Genomic DNA, 20,018 nt, shown 5'->3' with positions numbered 1-20,018 from the left:
CCCAACCAGCCTCCCAACAAGACACCCAACCAGCCCCCCAACAAGCCTCCCAACATGCCCACCAACCAGCCTCCCAACCAGCCCATCAACCAGCCCACCAACCAGCCCACCAACCAGCCTCCCAACCAGCCTCCCAACCAGCCTCCCAACCAGCCTCCCAACCAGCCCACCAACCAGCCTCCCAACCAGCCCCCCAACAAGCCTCCCAACCAGCCCCCCAACAAGCCTCCCAACCAGCCCACCAACCAGCCTCCCAACCAGCCACCCAACCAGCCTCCCAACCAGCCTCCCAACCAGCCCACCAACCAGCCCACCAACCAGCCTCCCAACCAGCCCCTCAACCAGCCTCCCAACCAGCCCACCAACCAGCCTCCCAACCAGCCTCCCAACCAGCCCACCAACCAGCCTCCCAACCAGCCCCCCAATCAGCCTCCCAACCAGCCCACCAACCAGCCCACCAACCAGCCCACCAACCAGCCTCCCAACCAGCCCACCAACCAGCCCACCAACCAGCCCACCAACCAGCTACCCAACCAGCCTCCCAACCAGCCTCCCAACCAGCCTCCCAACCAGCCTCCCAACCAGCCCCCCAACCAGCCTCCCAACCAGCCTCCCAACCAGCCTCCCAACCAGCCTCCCATCCAGCCTCCCAACCAGCCTCCCAACCAGCCCACCAACCGGCCCACCAACCAGCCTCCCAACCAGCCCCCCAACCAGCCTCCCAACCAGCCCACCGTTTCAGTAATAACGACCTCATTGGAGCGTCTTCGAAATAGTTTTTCAAGAACCAACGAATGGAGAAAAGGAAGTCAGTGTAGACATTCAAATGAACCCGTTTTATCAAAAATAATTTAACCTCAATGTCCTCAAAGGCACAGACAGTCCTTATCTGATTTGAACACCTCTACGTTCCCTTTTACGTCTTCTCCTGATATCGGGCTCTGAGGCTTCGGGGACCGTGTCCCACATCGCAACCTATTCCCTATGTAGTGCACTACTTTTGACCAGAGTCCAGCAGAAGTACTGCAATATGTAGGGAATATGGTGCCATGTGAGACTAAGCCTTTGTTTAAATACCTGCCTACTGAAGTTTCTTGTCTTTGAAAAAAAACACAGCAACCTGATTGAATAAGTCTTTTTGCTGGGCCCACGAAGAAAGTGGGGATAGAAGCTGAATCTAAAATGAAATCTTTAATTGAGGAGAGTGTCAGAAGGGTTGATTAACACTGTTCTGAGAAACACAATGGGAATCCAGCTGTTCTGAGAAACACGATGGGAATCCAGCTGTTCTGAGAAACACGATGGGAATCCAGCTGTTCTGAGAAACACGATGGGAATCCAGCTGTTCTGAGAAACACGATGGGAATCCAGCTGTTCTGAGAAACACGATGGGAATCCAGCTGTTCTGAGAAACACGATGGGAATCCAGCTGTTCTGAGAAACACGATGGGAATCCAGCTGTTCTGAGAAACACAATGGGAATCCAGCTGTTCTGAGTAACACGATGGGAATCCAGCTGTTCTGAGAAACACGATGGGAATCCAGCTGTTCTGAGAAACACGATGGGAATCCAGCTGTTCTGAGAAACACGATGGGAATCCAGCTGTTCTGAGAAATACGATGGGAATCCAGCTGTTCTGAGAAACACGATGGGAATCCAGCTGTTCTGAGAAACACGATGGGAATCCAGCTGTTCTGAGAAACACGATGGGAATCCAGCTGTTCTGAGAAACACGATGGGAATCCAGCTGTTCTGAGAAACACGATGGGAATCCAGCTGTTCTGAGAAACACAATGGGAATCCAGCTGTTCTGAGAAACACGATGGGAATCCAGCTGTTCTGAGAAACACGATGGGAATCCAGCTGTTCTGAGAAACACAATGGGAATCCAGCTGTTCTGAGAAACACAATGGGAATCCAGCTGTTCTGGGTAATAAGATGAGAATCTAGCTGTTCTGAGAAACACGATGGGAATCCAGCTGTTCTGAGAAACACGATGGGAATCCAGCTGTTCTGAGAAACACGATGGGAATCCAGCTGTTCTGGGTAATAAGATGGGAATCCAGCTGTTCTGGGTAATAAGATGGGAATCCAGCTGTTCTGGGTAATAAGATGGGAATCCAGCTGTTCTGGGTAATAAGATGGGAATCCAGCTGTTCTGAGAAACACGATGGGAATCCAGCTGTTCTGGGTAATAAGATGGGAATCCAGCTGTTCTGGGTAATAAGATGGGAATCCAGCTGTTCTGAGAAACACGATGGGAATCCAGCTGTTCTGGGTAATAAGATGGGAATCCAGCTGTTCTCGGTAATAAGATGGGAATCCAGCTGTTCTTAGAAACACAATGGGAATCCAGCTGTTCTGAGAAACACGATGGGAATCCAGCTGTTCTGGGTAATAAGATGAGAATCCAGCTGTTCTGGGTAATAAGATGGGAATTCAGCTGTTCTGGGTAATAAGATGGGAATCCAGCTGTTCTGAGAAACACGATGGGAATCCAGCTGTTCTGAGAAACACGATGGGAATCCAGCTGTTCTGAGAAACACGATGGGAATCCAGCTGTTCTGAGAAACACGATGCGAATCCAGCTGTTCTGAGAAACACGATGGGAATCCAGCTGTTCTGAGAAACACGATGGGAATCCAGCTGTTCTGGGTAATAAGATGGGAATCCAGCTGTTCTGAGAAACACGATGGGAATCCAGCTGTTCTGAGAAACACGATGGGAATCCAGCTGTTCTGAGAAACACGATGGGGATACAGCTGTTCTGGGTAATAAGATGAGAATCCAGCTGTTCTGAGTAATAAGATGGGAATTCAGCTGTTCTGGGTAATAAGATGGGAATCCAGCTGTTCTAAGAAACACGATGGGAATCGAGCTGTTCTGGGTAATAAGATGGGAATCCAGCTCATACATTGGGCAGGAGGTTAGGAAGTGCAGCTCCAGTGTGATTATTCCCATTCTGTCTCGTACCTTTGCATTGTACTTTCTTTATGTGTATCTCCCTTATTCCATACCTCTATCCTGTTTCTCTCTCTCTCTTATTCTATATCTATATCCTGTTTCTCTGTCCCTTATTCCATACCTCTATCCTGTTTCTCTCTCTCTCTTATTCTATATCTATATCCTGTTTCTCTGTCCCTTATTCCATACCTCTATCGTGTTTCTCTCTCTCTCTTATTCCATACCTCTATCCTGTTTCTCTGTCCCTTATTCTATACCTCTATCCTGTTTCTCTCTCCCTTATTCCATATCTCTATCCTGTTTCTCTCTCTCTTATTCCATACCTCTATCCTGTTTCTCTGTCCCTTATTCTATACCTCTATCCTGTTTCTCTCTCCCTTATTCCATATCTCTATCCTGTTTCTCTCTCTCTTATTCCATACCTCTATCCTGTTTCTCTGTCCCTTATTCCATATCTCTATCCTGTTTCTCTCTCTCTTATTCCATACCTCTATCCTGTTTCTCTGTCCCTTATTCTATACCTCTATCCTGTTTCTCTCTCCCTTATTCCATATCTCTATCCTGTTTCTCTCTCTCTTATTCCATACCTCTATCCTGTTTCTCTGTCCCTTATTCTATACCTCTATCCTGTTTCTCTCTCCCTTATTCCATATCTCTATCCTGTTTCTCTCTCTCTCTTATTCCATACCTCTATCCTGTTTCTCTGTCCCTTATTCTATACCTCTATCCTGTTTCTCTCTCCTTATTCCATATCTCTATCCTGTTTCTCTCTCTCTTATTCCATACCTCTATCCTGTTTCTCTGTCCCTTATTCTATACCTCTATCCTGTTTCTCTCTCCCTTATTCCATATCTCTATCCTGTTTCTCTCTCTCTCTTATTCCATACCTCTATCCTGTTTCTCTGTCCCTTATTCTATACCTCTATCCTGTTTCTCTCTCCCTTATTCCATATCTCTATCCTGTTTCTCTCTCTTTATTCCATACCTCTATCCTGTTTCTCTGTCCCTTATTCTATACCTCTATCCTGTTTCTCTCTCCCTTATTCCATATCTCTATCCTGTTTCTCTCTCTCCCTTATTCCATACCTCTATCCTGTTTCTCTGTCCCTTATTCCATATCTCTATCCTGTTTCTCTCTCTCTTATTCCATACCTCTATCCTGTTTCTCTGTCCCTTATTCTATACCTCTATCCTGTTTCTCTCTCCCTTATTCCATATCTCTATCCTGTTTCTCTCTCTCTTATTCCATACCTCTATCCTGTTTCTCTGTCCCTTATTCTATACCTCTATCCTGTTTCTCTCTCCCTTATTCCATATCTCTATCCTGTTTCTCTCTCTCTTATTCCATACCTCTATCCTGTTTCTCTGTCCCTTATTCTATACCTCTATCCTGTTTCTCTCTCCCTTATTCCATATCTCTATCCTGTTTCTCTCTCTCTCTTATTCCATACCTCTATCCTGTTTCTCTGTCCCTTATTCTATACCTCTATCCTGTTTCTCTCTCCCTTATTCCATATCTCTATCCTGTTTCTCTCTCTCTTATTCCATACCTCTATCCTGTTTCTCTGTCCCTTATTCTATACCTCTATCCTGTTTCTCTCTCCCTTATTCCATATCTCTATCCTGTTTCTCTCTCTCCCTTATTCCATACCTCTATCCTGTTTCTCTGTCCCTTATTCTATACCTCTATCCTGTTTCTCTCTCCCTTATTCCATATCTCTATCCTGTTTCTCTCTCCCTTATTCTATACCTCTATCCTGTTTCTCTCTCCCTTATTCTATACCTCTATCCTGTTTCTCTCTCTCTTATTCTATACCTCTATCCTGTTTCTCTCTCTCTTATTCCATACCTCTATCCTGTTTCTCTCCCTTATTCCATACCTCTATCCTATTTCTCTCTCTCTCTTATTCTATACCTCTATCCTGTTTCTCTCCCTTATTCTATACCTCTATCCTGTTTCTCTCTCCCTTATTCCATACCTCTATCCTGTTTCTCTCTCCCTTATTCCATACCTCTATCCTGTTTCTCTCTCCCTTATTCTATACCTCTATCCTGTTTCTCTCTCCCTTATTCTATACCTCTATCCTGTTTCTCTCTCCCTTATTCTATACCTCTATCCTGTTTCTCTCTCCCTTATTCCATACCTCTATCCTGTTTCTCTCTCTCCCTTATTCTATACCTCTATCCTGTTTCTCTCTCCCTTATTCCATACCTCTATCCTGTTTCTCTCTCCCTTATTCCTTAAAGAACTGTAACTCACTGAGAGCTCTGTGTCTACTGGCTCCAGAGTTCTAAAGTCCCATCGCAACTAATACAATCTGAACCCGTTCAGTTGAGTGTAGATTTCCCCAGAAGGCACTGCTTGACAATGTGATTTCATATTCATGCCTAGTGAAGAAAAGTACTGTTTGAGTCTGTAACTGTATTTCACAACATCTTTATAACCCAGGGACTGGCAAAACTAAAGCAGTGGGGGGGGGGTTCAGTGCCTTGTTCACTTACGGTCACAGGATTTGATACCAGCAACCCTCCAGTGACCAGTTACCTTCCGCCAGACTAGTCCTGTCTTATCCAGGATTCAAAATGGCAACCCTCCTGTTGCTGACTCGCCTCTCTAACCGCCAGGCTACCTGCCCTGTGTGTGTGTGTGTTCGTTCACAGTGTGTTTTATTGGCAGGTTCAAGGGCTGTACTCAGATCTGTCTCTCTGTGTGTGTTTATAGTGTATTTCAGTGGCAGTTACGGTAAGGGCTGTACTCAGATCTGTCTCTCTGTGTGTGTTTATAGTGTATTTGAGTGGCAGTTACGGTAAGGGCTGTTCTGAGATCTGTCTCTCTCTGTGTGTTTATAGTGTGTTTCAGTGGAAGTTACGGTAAGGGCTGTTCTGAGATCTGCTTGTGCACCAACAACGGGACCTGTAACCCCATCGATGGATCCTGTCAGTGTTTCCCTGGTTGGATAGGAGAAGACTGCTCTCACAGTACGTATCTCTCTCTCTCTCTCTCTCTCTCTCTCTCTCTCTCTCTCTCTCTCTCTCTCTCTCTCTCTCTCTCTCTCTCTCTCCAATTTCAATTCTAAGGGCTTTATTGGCATGGGAAAGACATGTTTACATTGCCGAAGCAAGTGAAATAAACAATAAACCGTGCTTCTACACCTGCATTGCTTGCTGTTTGGGGTTTTAGGCTGGGATTCTGTACAGCTGATGTACGAAGGGCTTTATAAATACATTTGATTTGATTTCATTTTGATTTGAAGTGATAAAAAACAAAAAACAACAACAACTAAGAACATAACATAACGTCCAGTAAACGTGACATCACAAATAATAACGTCCAGTAAACATGACATCACAAATAATAACGTCCAGTAAACGTGACATCACAAATATTAACGTCCAGTAAACGTGACATCACAAATAATAACGTCCAGTAAACGTGACATCACAAATAATAACGTCCAGTAAACATGACATCACAAATAATAACGTCCAGTAAACGTGACATCACAAATAATAACGTCCAGTAAACATGACATCACAAATAATAACGTCCAGTAAACATGACATCACAAATAATAACGTCCAGTAAACATGACATCACAAATAATAACGTCCAGTAAACATGACATCACAAATAATAACGTCCAGTAAACATGACATCACAAATAATAACGTCCAGTAAACATGACATCACAAATAATAACGTCCAGTAAACATGACATCACAAATAATAACGTCCAGTAAACATGACATCACAAATAATAACGTCCAGTAAACATGACATCACAAATAATAACGTCCAGTAAACATGACATCACAAATAATAACGTCCAGTAAACATGACATCACAAAGGATTCAAAAAGATAAAGACGTTTAACGTGTTACATCATCAGTTATGGTCAGTGTTTTTAACGATGTGCAAATAGTTGTAGTATCATTAGTAGAGGAAGATAAATAAACAGATAAATATTGTACTATATAATGCTATGTTGTTTGTGCTCCTCTGGTCTCCCTGTTGTCATGGCAACAAGTCACAAATATTGCTGCACGTTTCAGTATTTCGCCCAAACAGACGGGAGTCTATCAATGTTTTGATTCGTTTTCTCTTTGATTTGTGGATCTGTGTAATCTGTGGGAAAATATGTGTCTCTAATATGGTCATACATTGGGCAGGAGGTTAGGAAGTGCAGCTCAGTTTCCACCTCATTTTGTGGGCAGTGAGCACATAGCCTGTCTTCTCTTGAGAGCCAGGTCTGCCTACGGCGGCCTTTCTCAATAGCAAGGCTATGCTCACTGAGTCTGTACATAGTCAAAGCTTTCCTTAAGTTTGGGTCAGTCACAGTGGTCAGGTATTCTGCCACTGTGTACTCCCTGTTTAGGGCCAAATAGCATTCTAGTTTGCTCTGTTTGTTTGGTTAATTATTTCCAATGTGTCAAGTAATTATCTTTTTGTTTTCTCATCATTTGGTTCATTCTAAATGTGTCTGTCCTGGAGTTCTGTGGGGTCTGTTTGTGTTTGTGAACAGAGCCCCAAGACCAGCTGGCTGAGGGGACTCTTCTCCAGGTTCATCTCTCTGTAGATGAGGGTTTTGTGGTGGAATGTTTGGGAATCAATTCCTTTTAGGTGGTTGTAGACTTTAAGTTATTTTCAGGATTTTGATCGTGTATCGTCCTAATTCTGCTCTGCGTTATTTGGTGTTTTTTTTATATTTTTGCAGAATTCTGCAGCGTCTCAATTTGGTGTTTGTCCCATTTTGTGAAGTCTTGGTTGGTGAGCGGACCCCAGACCTCACAACCATAAAGGGCAATGGGTTCTATAAACTGATTCAATTATTTTTTTAGCCAGATCCTAATTGGTTTGTCAAGTTTTATATTGATGATGGCCTAGAAAGCCCTTCACCCTTGTCTCTTAATAAATCGTTCAGACTTAAAAATTAAAAAATGTATTTCACCTTTATTTAACCAGGTAGGCTAGTTGAAAACAAGTTCCCTTTATTTAACCAGGTAGGCTAGTTGAGAACAAGGTCCCTTTATTTAACCAGGTCGGCTAGTTGAGAACAAGTTCCCTTTATTTAACCAGGTACGCTAGTTGAGAACAAGTTCCCTTTATTTAACCAGGTAGGCTAGTTGAGAACAAGTTCCTTTTATTTAACCAGGTAGGCTAGTTGAGAACAAGTTCCCTTTATTTAACCAGGTAGGCTAGTTGAGAACAAGTTCCCTTTATTTAACCAGGTAGGCTAGTTGAGAACAAGTTCCCTTTATTTAACCAGGTAGGCTAGTTGAGAACAAGTTCCCTTTATTTAACCAGGTAGGTTAGTTGAGAACAAGTTCCCTTTATTTAACCAGGTAGGCTAGTTGAGAACAAGTCCTCATTTACAACTGCAACCTGGTCAAGATAAAGCAAAGCAGTGTGACACAGACAACAACACAGAGTTACACATGGAGTAAACAATAAACAAGCCAATAACACAAACAAGTCAATGACACAGTATAGAAAAGAGATTCTATATACAGTGTGTGAAAAAGTCTTGAGGAGGTAGACAATATATAGACCATAGGAGAGAATAATTACAATTTAGCAGATTAACACTGGAGTGATAAATGAGCAGATGATGATGTGCAAGTAGAGATACTGGTGTACAAAAGAGCATAAAATAAAATAAAAACAGTATGGGGATGAGATAGGTAGATTGGGTGGGCTATTTACAGTTGGACATTTACAGCTGCAGCGATCGGTTAGCTGCTCAGATAGTTGATGTTTAAAGTTGGTGAGGGAGATAAAAGTCTCCAACTTCAGCGATTTTTTTTATCAGTGATGACCATGTTACCTAGCCTCAGTGCCTCAGTGCTGGGCTCGTATTCTCCATGAACTTTACAGTGTCCCAAAACTTTTTTGGAGTTAGAGCTACAGGATGCGAATTTCTGCTTGGAAAAGCTAGACTTTACATTCCTGACTGACTGCGTGTATTGGTTCCTGACTTCCCTGAACAGTTGCATATCGCGGGGACTATTCGATGCTATTGCAGTCTGCCACAGGATGTTTTTGTGCTGGTCGAGGGCAGTCAGGTCTGGAGTGAACCAAGGGCTATATCTGTTCTTAGTTCTGCATTTTCTGAATGGGGCATGCTTATATAAGATGGTGAGGAAATTACTTTTAAAGAATGACCAGGCATCCTCGACTGACGGGATGAGGTAAATATCCTTCCAGGATACCCGGGCGATTAGAAAGGCCTGCTCGCAGAAGTGTTTTAGGGAGCGTTTGACAGTGATGAGGGGTGGTCGTTTGACCACGAAACCATAGCGGATACAGGCAATGAGGCAGTGATCGCTGAGCTCCTGATTGAAAACAGCAGAGGTGTATTTGGAGGGCAAGTTGGTCAGGATAATGTCTATGAGGGTGCCCATGTTTACGGATTTAGGGTTGTACCTGGTGGGTTCCTTGATGATTTGTGTGAGATTGAGGGCATCTAGCTTAGATTGTAGGACTGCCTGGGTGTTAAGCATATCCCAGTTTAGGTCACCTAACAGAACAAACTCTGAAGCTAGATGGGGAGCATTCAATTCACAAATGGTGTCCAGGGCACAGCTGGGAGCTGAGGGGGGTCGGTAGCAGGCGGCAACAGTGAGTGACATTTCTAGAGAGGTTAATTTTTCAAATTAGAAGTTCAAACTGTTTGGGTATAGACCTGGAAAGTATGACAGAACTTTGCAGGCTATATCTGCAGTAGATTGCAACTCCTCCCCCTTTGCCAGTTCTATCTTGATGGAAAATGTTGTAGTTGGGGAATGAAATCTCAGAATTGTTGGTGGCCTTCCTAAGCCAGGATTCAGACACGGCAAGGACATCTTGGTTGGCGGAGTGTGCTAAAGCAGTGAGTAAAACAAACTTAGGGAGGAGGCTTCTGATGTTGACAAGCATGAAACCAAGGCTTTTTTGATCACAGAAGTCAACAAATGAGGGTGCCTGGGGACACGCAGGGCCTGGGTTTACCTCCACATCACCCGAGGCACAGAGGAGGAGTAGGATGAGGGTACGGCTAAAGGCTATCAAAACTGGTCGCCTAGAGCGTTGGGGACAAAGAATAAAAGGAGCAGATTTCTGGACGTGGTTGAATAGATTTAGGGCATAATGTGCAGACAGGGGTATGGTGGGGTGCAGGTACAGCGGAGGTAAGCCCAGGCACTGAGTGATGATAAGAGAGTTTGTATTTCTGGATAAGCTGGTTATAATGGGTGAGGTCACCACATGTGTGGGAGGTGGGACAAAGGAGGTATCAGAGGTATGATGAGTGGAACTAGGGGCTCCGTTGTAAACTAAAACAATGATAACTAACCTAAACAACAGAATACAAGGCATATTGTAATATGAGAGAGACATACAGCGAGGCATAAAGTAATCACAGGTGTTGATTGGGAGAGCTAGCTAAGACAACAACGGGTGAGACAACAACAGCTAATCAGCTAAAACAACAACCGGTAAAATGGCAATGACTGGGCAGAGAGGGTCGGTTAACTACACACAGAGAATGGGTTCGCGGCTGGGGCCGACAGATAAACAAGAAATAAACAGAATGGAGTTCCGTGATTAATGGACAGTCCAGCAGGTATCAGCTATTTAGCCAAGTGACCATAGGGTCCAGGGGACGGCAATAGAAGGAACGGGGAAGCCGTGGAGTAGTGGCACGCGGGCGACACAGCGTTTAAAGTTAGTAGCCCAGGGCTAGTAGAACCGACGGAGGCTGGTTGAAGGCACAGCGGATGAGCGAAAGAGGTATTGTAGTTTTAGTAATTTAGTTTTCTAGCCGGGAGATGCGCCTGGCTCACGGCTAACTGGTGCTAGTTTCAGGGCAGGGGTGTTTGCCACTATAGCCACTCGGTAGCAGTGGTGATCCAGTGCCAAGGTCCAGAGCTTACTGCAAGGATCTGGTAGAGTAGTGTGTTCTAGCCGTGTTCGGGTGAACAACTGAGTAGGCCGGGAGGAGGGCCTCAGGGATAGCTTCGGTACTGGGTAACTCGGTGGGTGCTAGCTAGCTGTGAAGATCAGGAGTAATGGTCCAGGGATTACGGCAGGAATCCGGCATTGTAGTGGAGAGACAGTCCGTTACTGATAGGCTGGCGAGTATTATCCAGGCAAAAACATTTTTTTAAAGGGCTGGTACCTGTGCAGAAGGTAAAGGTCTCTAGCAGTGGCTAGCAATGACTAAATAGCTTGTAGCTAATTAGCTGGTTAGCTTCTGATGGCTATAATGGATAGGAGAAGACTGCTCTCACAGTACGTATCTCTCTCTCTCTCTTTCTCTCTCTCTCTCTCTCTCTCTCTCTCTCTCTCTCTCTCTCTCTCTCTCTCTCCAATTTCAATTCTAAGGGCTTTATTGGCATGGGAAAGACATGTTTACATTGCCGAAGCAAGTGAAATAAACAATAAACCGTGCTTCTACACCTGCATTGCTTGCTGTTTGGGGTTTTAGGCTGGGTTTCTGTACAGCTGATGTACGAAGGGCTTTATAAATACATTTGATTTGATTTCATTTTGATTTGAAGTGATAAAAAACAAAAAACAACAACAACTAAGAACATAACATAACGTCCAGTAAACATGACATCACAAATAATAACGTCCAGTAAACGTGACATCACAAATAATAACGTCCAGTAAACGTGACATCACAAATAATAACGTCCAGTAAACGTGACATCACAAATAATAACGTCCAGTAAACATGACATCACAAATAATAACGTCCAGTAAACATGACATCACAAATAATAACGTCCAGTAAACATGACATCACAAATAATAACGTCCAGTAAACATGACATCACAAATAATAACGTCCAGTAAACATGACATCACAAATAATAACGTCCAGTAAACATGACATCACAAATAATAACGTCCAGTAAACATGACATCACAAATAATAACGTCCAGTAAACATGACATCACAAATAATAACGTCCAGTAAACATGACATCACAAATAATAACGTCCAGTAAACATGACATCACATAGGATTCAAAAAGATAAAGACGTTTAACGTGTTACATCATCAGTTATGGTCAGTGTTTTTAACGATGTGCAAATAGTTGTAGTATCATTAGTAGAGGAAGATAAATAAACAGATAAATATTGTACTATATAATGCTATGTTGTTTGTGCTCCTCTGGTCTCCCTGTTGTCATGGCAACAAGTCACAAATATTGCTGCACGTTTCAGTATTTCGCCCAAACAGACGGGAGTCTATCAATGTTTTGATTCGTTTTCTCTTTGATTTGTGGATCTGTGTAATCTGTGGGAAAATATGTGTCTCTAATATGGTCATACATTGGGCAGGAGGTTAGGAAGTGCAGCTCAGTTTCCACCTCATTTTGTGGGCAGTGAGCACATAGCCTGTCTTCTCTTGAGAGCCAGGTCTGCCTACGGCAGCCTTTCTCAATAGCAAGGCTATGCTCACTGAGTCTGTACATAGTCAAAGCTTTCCTTAAGTTTGGGTCAGTCACAGTGGTCAGGTATTCTGCCACTGTGTACTCTCTGTTTAGGGCCAAATAGCATTCTAGTTTGCTCTGTTTGTTTGGTTAATTATTTCCAATGTGTCAAGTAATTATCTTTTTGTTTTCTCATCATTTGGTTCATTCTAAATGTGTCTGTCCTGGGGTTCTGTGGGGTCTGTTTGTGTTTGTGAACAGAGCCCCAAGACCAGCTGGCTGAGGGGACTCTTCTCCAGGTTCATCTCTCTGTAGATGAGGGTTTTGTGGTGGAATGTTTGGGAATCACTTCCTTTTAGGTGGTTGTAGACTTTAAGTTATTTTCAGGATTTTGATCGTGTATCGTCCTAATTCTGCTCTGCGTTATTTGGTGTTTTTTTTATATTTTTGCAGAATTCTGCAGCGTCTCAATTTGGTGTTTGTCCCATTTTGTGAAGTCTTGGTTGGTGAGCGGACCCCAGACCTCACAACCATAAAGGGCAATGGGTTCTATAAACTGATTCAATTATTTTTTTAGCCAGATCCTAATTGGTTTGTCAAGTTTTATATTGATGATGGCCTAGAAAGCCCTTCACCCTTGTCTCTTAATAAATCGTTCAGACTTAAAAATAAAAAAATGTATTTCACCTTTATTTAACCAGGTAGGCTAGTTGAAAACAAGTTCCCTTTATTTAACCAGGTAGGCTAGTTGAGAACAAGTTCCCTTTATTTAACCATGTGGGTGCTAGCTAGCTGTGAAGATCAGGAGTAATGGTCCAGGGATTACGGCAGGAATCCGGCATTGTAGTGGAGAGACAGTCCGTTACTGATAGGCTGGCGAGTATTATCCAGGCAAAAACTTTTTTTTTAAAGGGCTGGTATCTGTGCAGAAGGTAAAGGTCTCTAGCAGTGGCTAGCAATGACTAAATAGCTTGTAGCTAATTAGCTGGTTAGCTTCTGATGGCTATAAGGTCTAAAAAATAAAAAATAATAGCGGTTCCGTATCATCCTACAATGTGATTTTCTGGATTTTTTTCTCTCATTTTGTCTGTCATAGCTTACCTATGAGGTCTACAATTATGTTTCTGGTGTCCTTTGACAGCTCTTTGGTCTTGGCCATAGTGGAGTTTGGAGTGTGACTGTTTGAGGTTGTGGACAGGTGTCTTTAATACTGATAACAAGTTCAAACAGGTGCCATTAATACAGGTAACGAGTGGAGAACAGAGGAGCCTCTTAAAGAAGAAGTTACAGGTCTGTGAGAGCCAGAAATCTTGCTTGTTTGTAGGTGACCAAATACGTATTTTACAACATAATTTGCAAATAAATTCATTAAAAATCCTACAATTTGAATTTCTGTCATAGTTGAAGTGTACCTATGATGAAAATTACAGGCCTCTCTCATCTTTTTAAGTGGGAGAACTTGCACAATTGGTGGCTGACTAAATACTTTTTTGCCCCAATGTATATGTTGAAGAAGGTGGGGGTCAAGCTGCATCCCTGTCTCCCCACACAACCCCGTGGAAATAAATATGTGTGTTTATTGCCAATTTTAACTGCACACTTGTTGTTTTGTGTACACAGATTTTATAATATGGTATGTCCCCCCCAAACACTGTTTTCCATCAATTTATATAGCAGACCCTCGTGCCAAATTGAGTCAATCTTTTTTATTTTGTTTATCAACAAAGCATGAAAAAAACTTTGCTTTTGTTTTGTTTTGTTTGTTGGTCAATTAGGGTGTGCAAGGTGTAGACATGGTCTGTCGTACCTATTTTGGTAAGAAGACAATTTCACATTTGCTCAGGACATTGTTTTCGCTGAGGAAATGTTGGAGTCTGCTGTTGATGATACTGCAGAAGATGCCACTGTAGTTATTGGGGTCAGATTTGTCTCCACTTTTGTGGATTGAGGTGATCAAATGTTGGGAAATATGCCAGAGCTAATGTTGAAAAGTTTAACCTTTCTAGCGTGGAACCCCTTCGACAACATTCTGCTGAAAAGGCAGCGCGCGAAATTGAAAAAATATTTTTGGGAAATGTGTACATTTCACACATTAAAGTACGGGGATTCTATTGTAGTGGGGACATACAGTGGCTTACGAAAGTATTCATAGTTTCTGAATGTTAAGTGTCTCTGTCCCTCTCTCTCTCTCTCTCTTCTTTAACGAGTGTCCATTTTGTTGTCATTCCGCTAGGGATCTATTTTCAACGGATTAAGTCTCAAGTCGATAACCGATTCAGAGTGTGTGTGTTTAGCCTGTGTTCCCATTTACTTGCGAAAGTATTCACCCCCTTGGCATTTTTCCTATGTTGTTGCCTTACAACCTGGAATTAAAATAGATTTTTCAGGGGGGGTTGTATCATTTGATTTACACAACATGCCTACCACTTTGAAGATGCTAAATATTTTTTCATTGTGAAACAAACAAGAAATAAGACAAAGAAAATGAACACTTGAGTGTGCATAACTATTCACCCCCCCAAAGTCAATATTTTGTAGATCCACCTTTTGCAGAAATTACAGCCGCAAGTCTCTTGGGGTATGTCTCTATAAGCTTGACACATCTAGCCACTGGGATTTTTGCTCCAGCTCCTTCAAGTTGAATGGGTTCCGCTGGTGTACAGCAATCTTTAATAAGTCATACCACAGATTCTCAATTGGATAGAGGTCTGGGCTTTAACTAGAGGTTTCCCCTTAAACCACTCGAGTGTTGCATTAGCAGTATGCTTAGGGTCATTGTCCTGCTGGAAGGTGAACCTCCATCTCAGTTTCAAATCCCTGGAAGACAAACAGGTTTCCCTCAAGAATTTCCCTGTATTTTGCGCCATCCATCGTTCCTTCAATTCTAACCAGTTTTCCAGTCGATTGAAAACAACGGATGGTGTTCTTAGGGTGACGAGAGGTGTTGAGTTTGCGCAAGACATAGCATTTTCCTTGATGGCAAAAAATATCAATCTGACCAGAGTACCTGCTTCCATATGTTTGGGGAGTCTCCCACATGCCTTTTGGCGAACACCAAACATGTTTGGGGAGTCTCCCACATGCCTTTTGGCGAACACCAAACATGTTTGGGGAGTCTCCCACATGCCTTTTGGCGAACACCAAACATGTTTGGGGAGTCTCCCACAAGCCTTTTGGCGAACACCAAACATGTTTGGGGAGTCTCCCACATGCCTTTTGGCGAACACCAAACATGTTTGGGGAGTCTCCCACATGCCTTTTGGCGAAACACCAAACATGTTTGGGGAGTCTCCCACATGACTTTTGGCGAACACCAAACATGTTTGGGGAGTCTCCCACAAGCCTTTTGGCGAACACCAAACATGTTTGGGGAGTCTCCCACATGCCTTTTGGCGAAACACCAAACATGTTTGGGGAGTCTCCCACATGCCTTTTGGCGAAACACCAAACATGTTTGGGGAGTCTCCCACATGCCTTTTGGCGAAACACCAAACATGTTTGGGGAGTCTCCCACATGCCTTTTGGCGAAACACCAAACATGTTTGGGGAGTCTCCCACATGCCTTTTGGCGAACACCAAACATGTTTGGGGAGTCTCCCACATGCCTTTTGGCGAACACCAAACATGTTTGGGGAGTCTCCCACATGCCTTTTGGCGAAACACCAAACATGTTTGGGGAGTCTCCCACATGCCTTTTGGCGAACACCAAACATGTTTGGGGAGTCTCCCACATGCCTTCTGGCGAACACCAAACATGTTTGGTTATTTCTTTCTGTTCTTTCCTGTTTGGGCATTTTCACTTTTGGATGAAAGGCGTGCCCAGAGTACACCTCCTACTCTTTCCCAGATGGGAATATATGCATATTATTATTACTGGTGGATAGAAAACACTCTGAAGTTTCTAAAAGTGTTTGAATTATGTCTAACAGAACTCATATGGCAGACAAAAAACCTGAGAAGAAATCCAAACAGGAAGTGAGAACTCGATTTTGAAAACAGTGCCATTGGTTGTCCATCTTAGATATGGATGTGCATGCACTTCCTAGGGCTTCCACAAGATGTCCCCGTCTTTAGATTCTGGTTGTATGATTCTACTATAAAGGAGGGGCTCATAATAGCTCTTTGAGTGAGTGGTCTGGCAGAAAGCCTAGGTCTCATTGCGCGCGGGCACGAGAGTGTCCTCCTGTTCCAATGCTTTTCTTCAGACAATGAAATTCTCCGGTTGGAACCTTATTGCTGATTAATGTTTAAAAAGCATCCTAAATATGGATTGCATACATCATTTGACTTGTTTCTACGACCTGTAACGGAACTTTTTGAGTTTTTGTCTGGAGGAATTGCTCGTGCTTTTTGAGGATGGAATGCTGGGCTGAACACGCTATCAACAAGTAGCCAAATGATGGGCTTTATGGACCTTTATGGAACAAATCAGTCAGTTATTGTTGAACTGGGATTCCTTGAACTGCCCTCTGATGAAGATATTCAAAGGTAAGTGAATATTTATAGTGTTTTTTTGTAGCTTCTGTTGATGCCGAAATGACGGCTATTTCTTTGGCTAATTTGGGTTCTGAGCGCTGTTCTCAGATTTTTTTTTAAAATTCTGACACAGCGGTTGCATAGAGGAAAAGTCGTTTATCTTTAATTCTGTGAATAAGGCTTGCATCTTTTATCAATGTTTATTGTGAGTATTTCTGCAAAATCACCAGATGTTTTGGAATCAAAACATTACTGCACGTAACGCGCCAATATAAACTGAGATTTTATAGATATGCACATTATCGAACAAAACACACAATACATGCATAACATGATGTCCTATGAGTGTCATCTGATGGGGATAATCAAAGGTTAGTGATTCATTTGATCTATTTTTCTGCTTTTGTGACTCTATCCTTGGCTGTGTGTGTTTTTGAATTTGGTGGTGATCTAACAAAAATATATGTTGTGTTTTCGCTGTAAAACATTTAAAAAATCAGACACAATGGGTATATTAACAAGATGTTTATCTTTTCATTTGCTGTATTGGACTTGTTAATGTGTGAACGTAAAATATTTCTAAAGAATATTTTTTGAATTTCCCGCACCACCTCTTCAGCTGAATGGGGGGGGGGGGTGTTCCCTTTGGGGGACTCCTAGCCACAACAATAGCTTTTTTCTGGCCACGCTTCTGTAAAGCCCAGCTCTGTGGAGTGTACGGCTTAAAGTGGTCCTATGGATAGATTCTCCAATCTCTGGTGTGGAGCTTTGCAGCTCCTTCAGGGTTATCTTTGGTCTCTTTGTTTCCTCTCTGATTAATGCCCGTCTTGCCTGGTCTGTGAGTTTTGGTGGGCGGCCCTCTCTTTAATAGTGCTCCGTGGGATGTTCAAACTTTCAGACATTTTTTTTATAACCCAACCCTGATCTGTACTTCTCCACAACTTTGTCCCTGACCTGTTTGGAGAGCTCCTTGGACTTCATAGTGCCACTTGCTTAGTGGTGTTGCAGAGTCTGGGACCTTTCAGAACAGGTGTATACATACTGAGATCATGTGACAGATCACACAGGATTGCACACAGGAGGGCATGTTGAGTTTATTACCTTATTAATTTCTAGCCAGCTGTGACATAGGTCTGCTTTATATCAAATTAGCATACCCCCTGAGTCTCTTCCCTGTGTCACACCTGGTAGTTTAGTGGATGGGAACTACCAGCTCTTTAACCTAGAAGGCAACCAGTGGGTCTCTCTCTCTCTCTCTCTCTCTCTCTCTCTCTCTCTCTCTCTCTCTCTCTCTCTCTCTCTCTCTCTCTCTCTCTTGATCTCTCTAACTCAAAAAACTCACATATATCACTCAATGGCAAAGACTAGAGTCAGATGGTTTAAAGAATCATGCCATGAAAAATAATATACTTTATCCAGTGCAGGTGTAGTCCTGGTGTAGATCTCATAGCACACAGCATAGCCGTCAGCTCACACACAGACACACAGTGACATCTACTGGCCTTCCAACGGTACTGCAGCAGACAGACACACCGAGACATCTACTGGTAGTCTAACGGTACTGATTCAGACAGACACACAGTGACATCTACTGGCAGTCTAACGGTACTGCAGCAGACAGACACACAGTGACATCTACTGGCAGTCTAACGGTACTGCAGCAGACAGACACACAGTGACATCTACTGGCAGTCTAACGGTACTGCAGCAGACAGACACACAGTGACATCTACTGGTAGTCTAACGGTACTGATTCAGACAGACACACCGAGACATCTACTGGTAGTCTAACGGTACTGATTCAGACAGACACACAGTGACATCTACTGGCAGTCTAACGGTACTGCAGCAGACAGACACACAGTGACATCTACTGGCAGTCTAACGGTACTGCAGCAGACAGACACACAGTGACATCTACTGGTAGTCTAACGGTACTGATTCAGACAGACACACCGAGACATCTACTGGTAGTCTAACGGTACTGATTCAGACAGACACACAGTGACATCTACTGGCAGTCTAACGGTACTGCAGCAGACAGACACACAGTGACATCTACTGGCAGTCTAACGGTACTGCAGCAGACAGACACACAGTGACATCTACTGGCAGTCTAACGGTACTGCAGCAGACAGACACACAGTGACATCTACTGGTAGTCTAACGGTACTGATTCAGACAGACACACCGAGACATCTACTGGTAGTCTAACGGTACTGATTCAGACAGACACACAGTGACATCTACTGGCAGTCTAACGGTACTGCAGCAGACAGACACACAGTGACATCTACTGGCAGTCTAACGGTACTGCAGCAGACAGACACACAGTGACATCTACTGGCAGTCTAACGGTACTGCAGCAGACAGACACACAGTGACATCTACTGGCAGTCTAACGGTACTGCAGTGTATATACCAGTATAATAATCCAGTGGGATGAAAATATTGCACAAAGATTGCATATAGTTTTACTAGTATATTATATCATGTTCAATTATATTATATAACTGTGAAGGCACCATTGAATAAACTAAGGCCATTGTAAGATCCTCATCAGTCACATATTAAACAGGCATTTCTTCTTTTATTCATGGGGAATTTGATGCACTGTCAACATTGGCTCTGATGTTGATACCACAGCCTACCATGTTCCCTCTCCATTATAGTTCAGTCTTTACTGGGCTGCAATTCCTTGTGACTTGTGACTTTTCTCTCTGGTTTGGTGGTGTTCTCTCTGGTTTGGTGTTGTTCTCTGGGGTTTGGTGTTGTTGTCTGGTTTGGTGGTGTTCTCTGGTGTTTGGTGGTGTTCTCTGTGGTTTGGTGGTGTTCTCTGTGGTTTGGTGTTGTTCTCTGGGGTTTGGTGTTGTTGTCTGGTTTGGTGGTGTTCTCTGGTGTTTGGTGGTGTTCTCTGTGGTTTGGTGGTGTTCTCTAGGGTTTGGTGGTGTTCTCTCTGGTTTGGTTGTGTTCTCTCTGGTTTGGTGGTGTTCTCTGGTTTGGTGGTGTTCTCTGGGGTCTGGTGTTGTTCTCTGGGGTCTGGTGTTGTTCTCTGGTTTGGTAGTGTTCTCTGGTTTGGTGGTGTTCTCTGGTTTGGTGGTGTTCTCTGGCTTGGTGGTGTTCTCTGGTTTGGTGTTGTTCTCTCTGGTTTGG

At 43.3% G+C, this 20,018-nt stretch overlaps 1 protein-coding gene across 1 annotated transcript in view; it reads left to right on the top strand.

Annotated features, from left to right (window-relative positions):
* Window positions 1-20,018, top strand: part of megf11 (multiple EGF-like-domains 11) — a 555,378-nt gene that overhangs the window by 482,345 nt on the left and 53,015 nt on the right. Inside the window, 1 exon segment of the mRNA XM_046352068.1 lies at window positions 5,816-5,944. Coding sequence (XP_046208024.1) covers window positions 5,816-5,944 — 129 coding nt within the window.

The sequence above is a fragment of the Oncorhynchus gorbuscha genome, linkage group LG06, assembly GCF_021184085.1.
Source record: "Oncorhynchus gorbuscha isolate QuinsamMale2020 ecotype Even-year linkage group LG06, OgorEven_v1.0, whole genome shotgun sequence".
NCBI classification, from domain to species: Eukaryota; Metazoa; Chordata; class Actinopteri; order Salmoniformes; family Salmonidae; genus Oncorhynchus; species Oncorhynchus gorbuscha.
The sequence above is the reverse complement of the archived record's forward strand: the minus strand, read 5'-3'. Positions and strand labels throughout refer to the sequence as shown.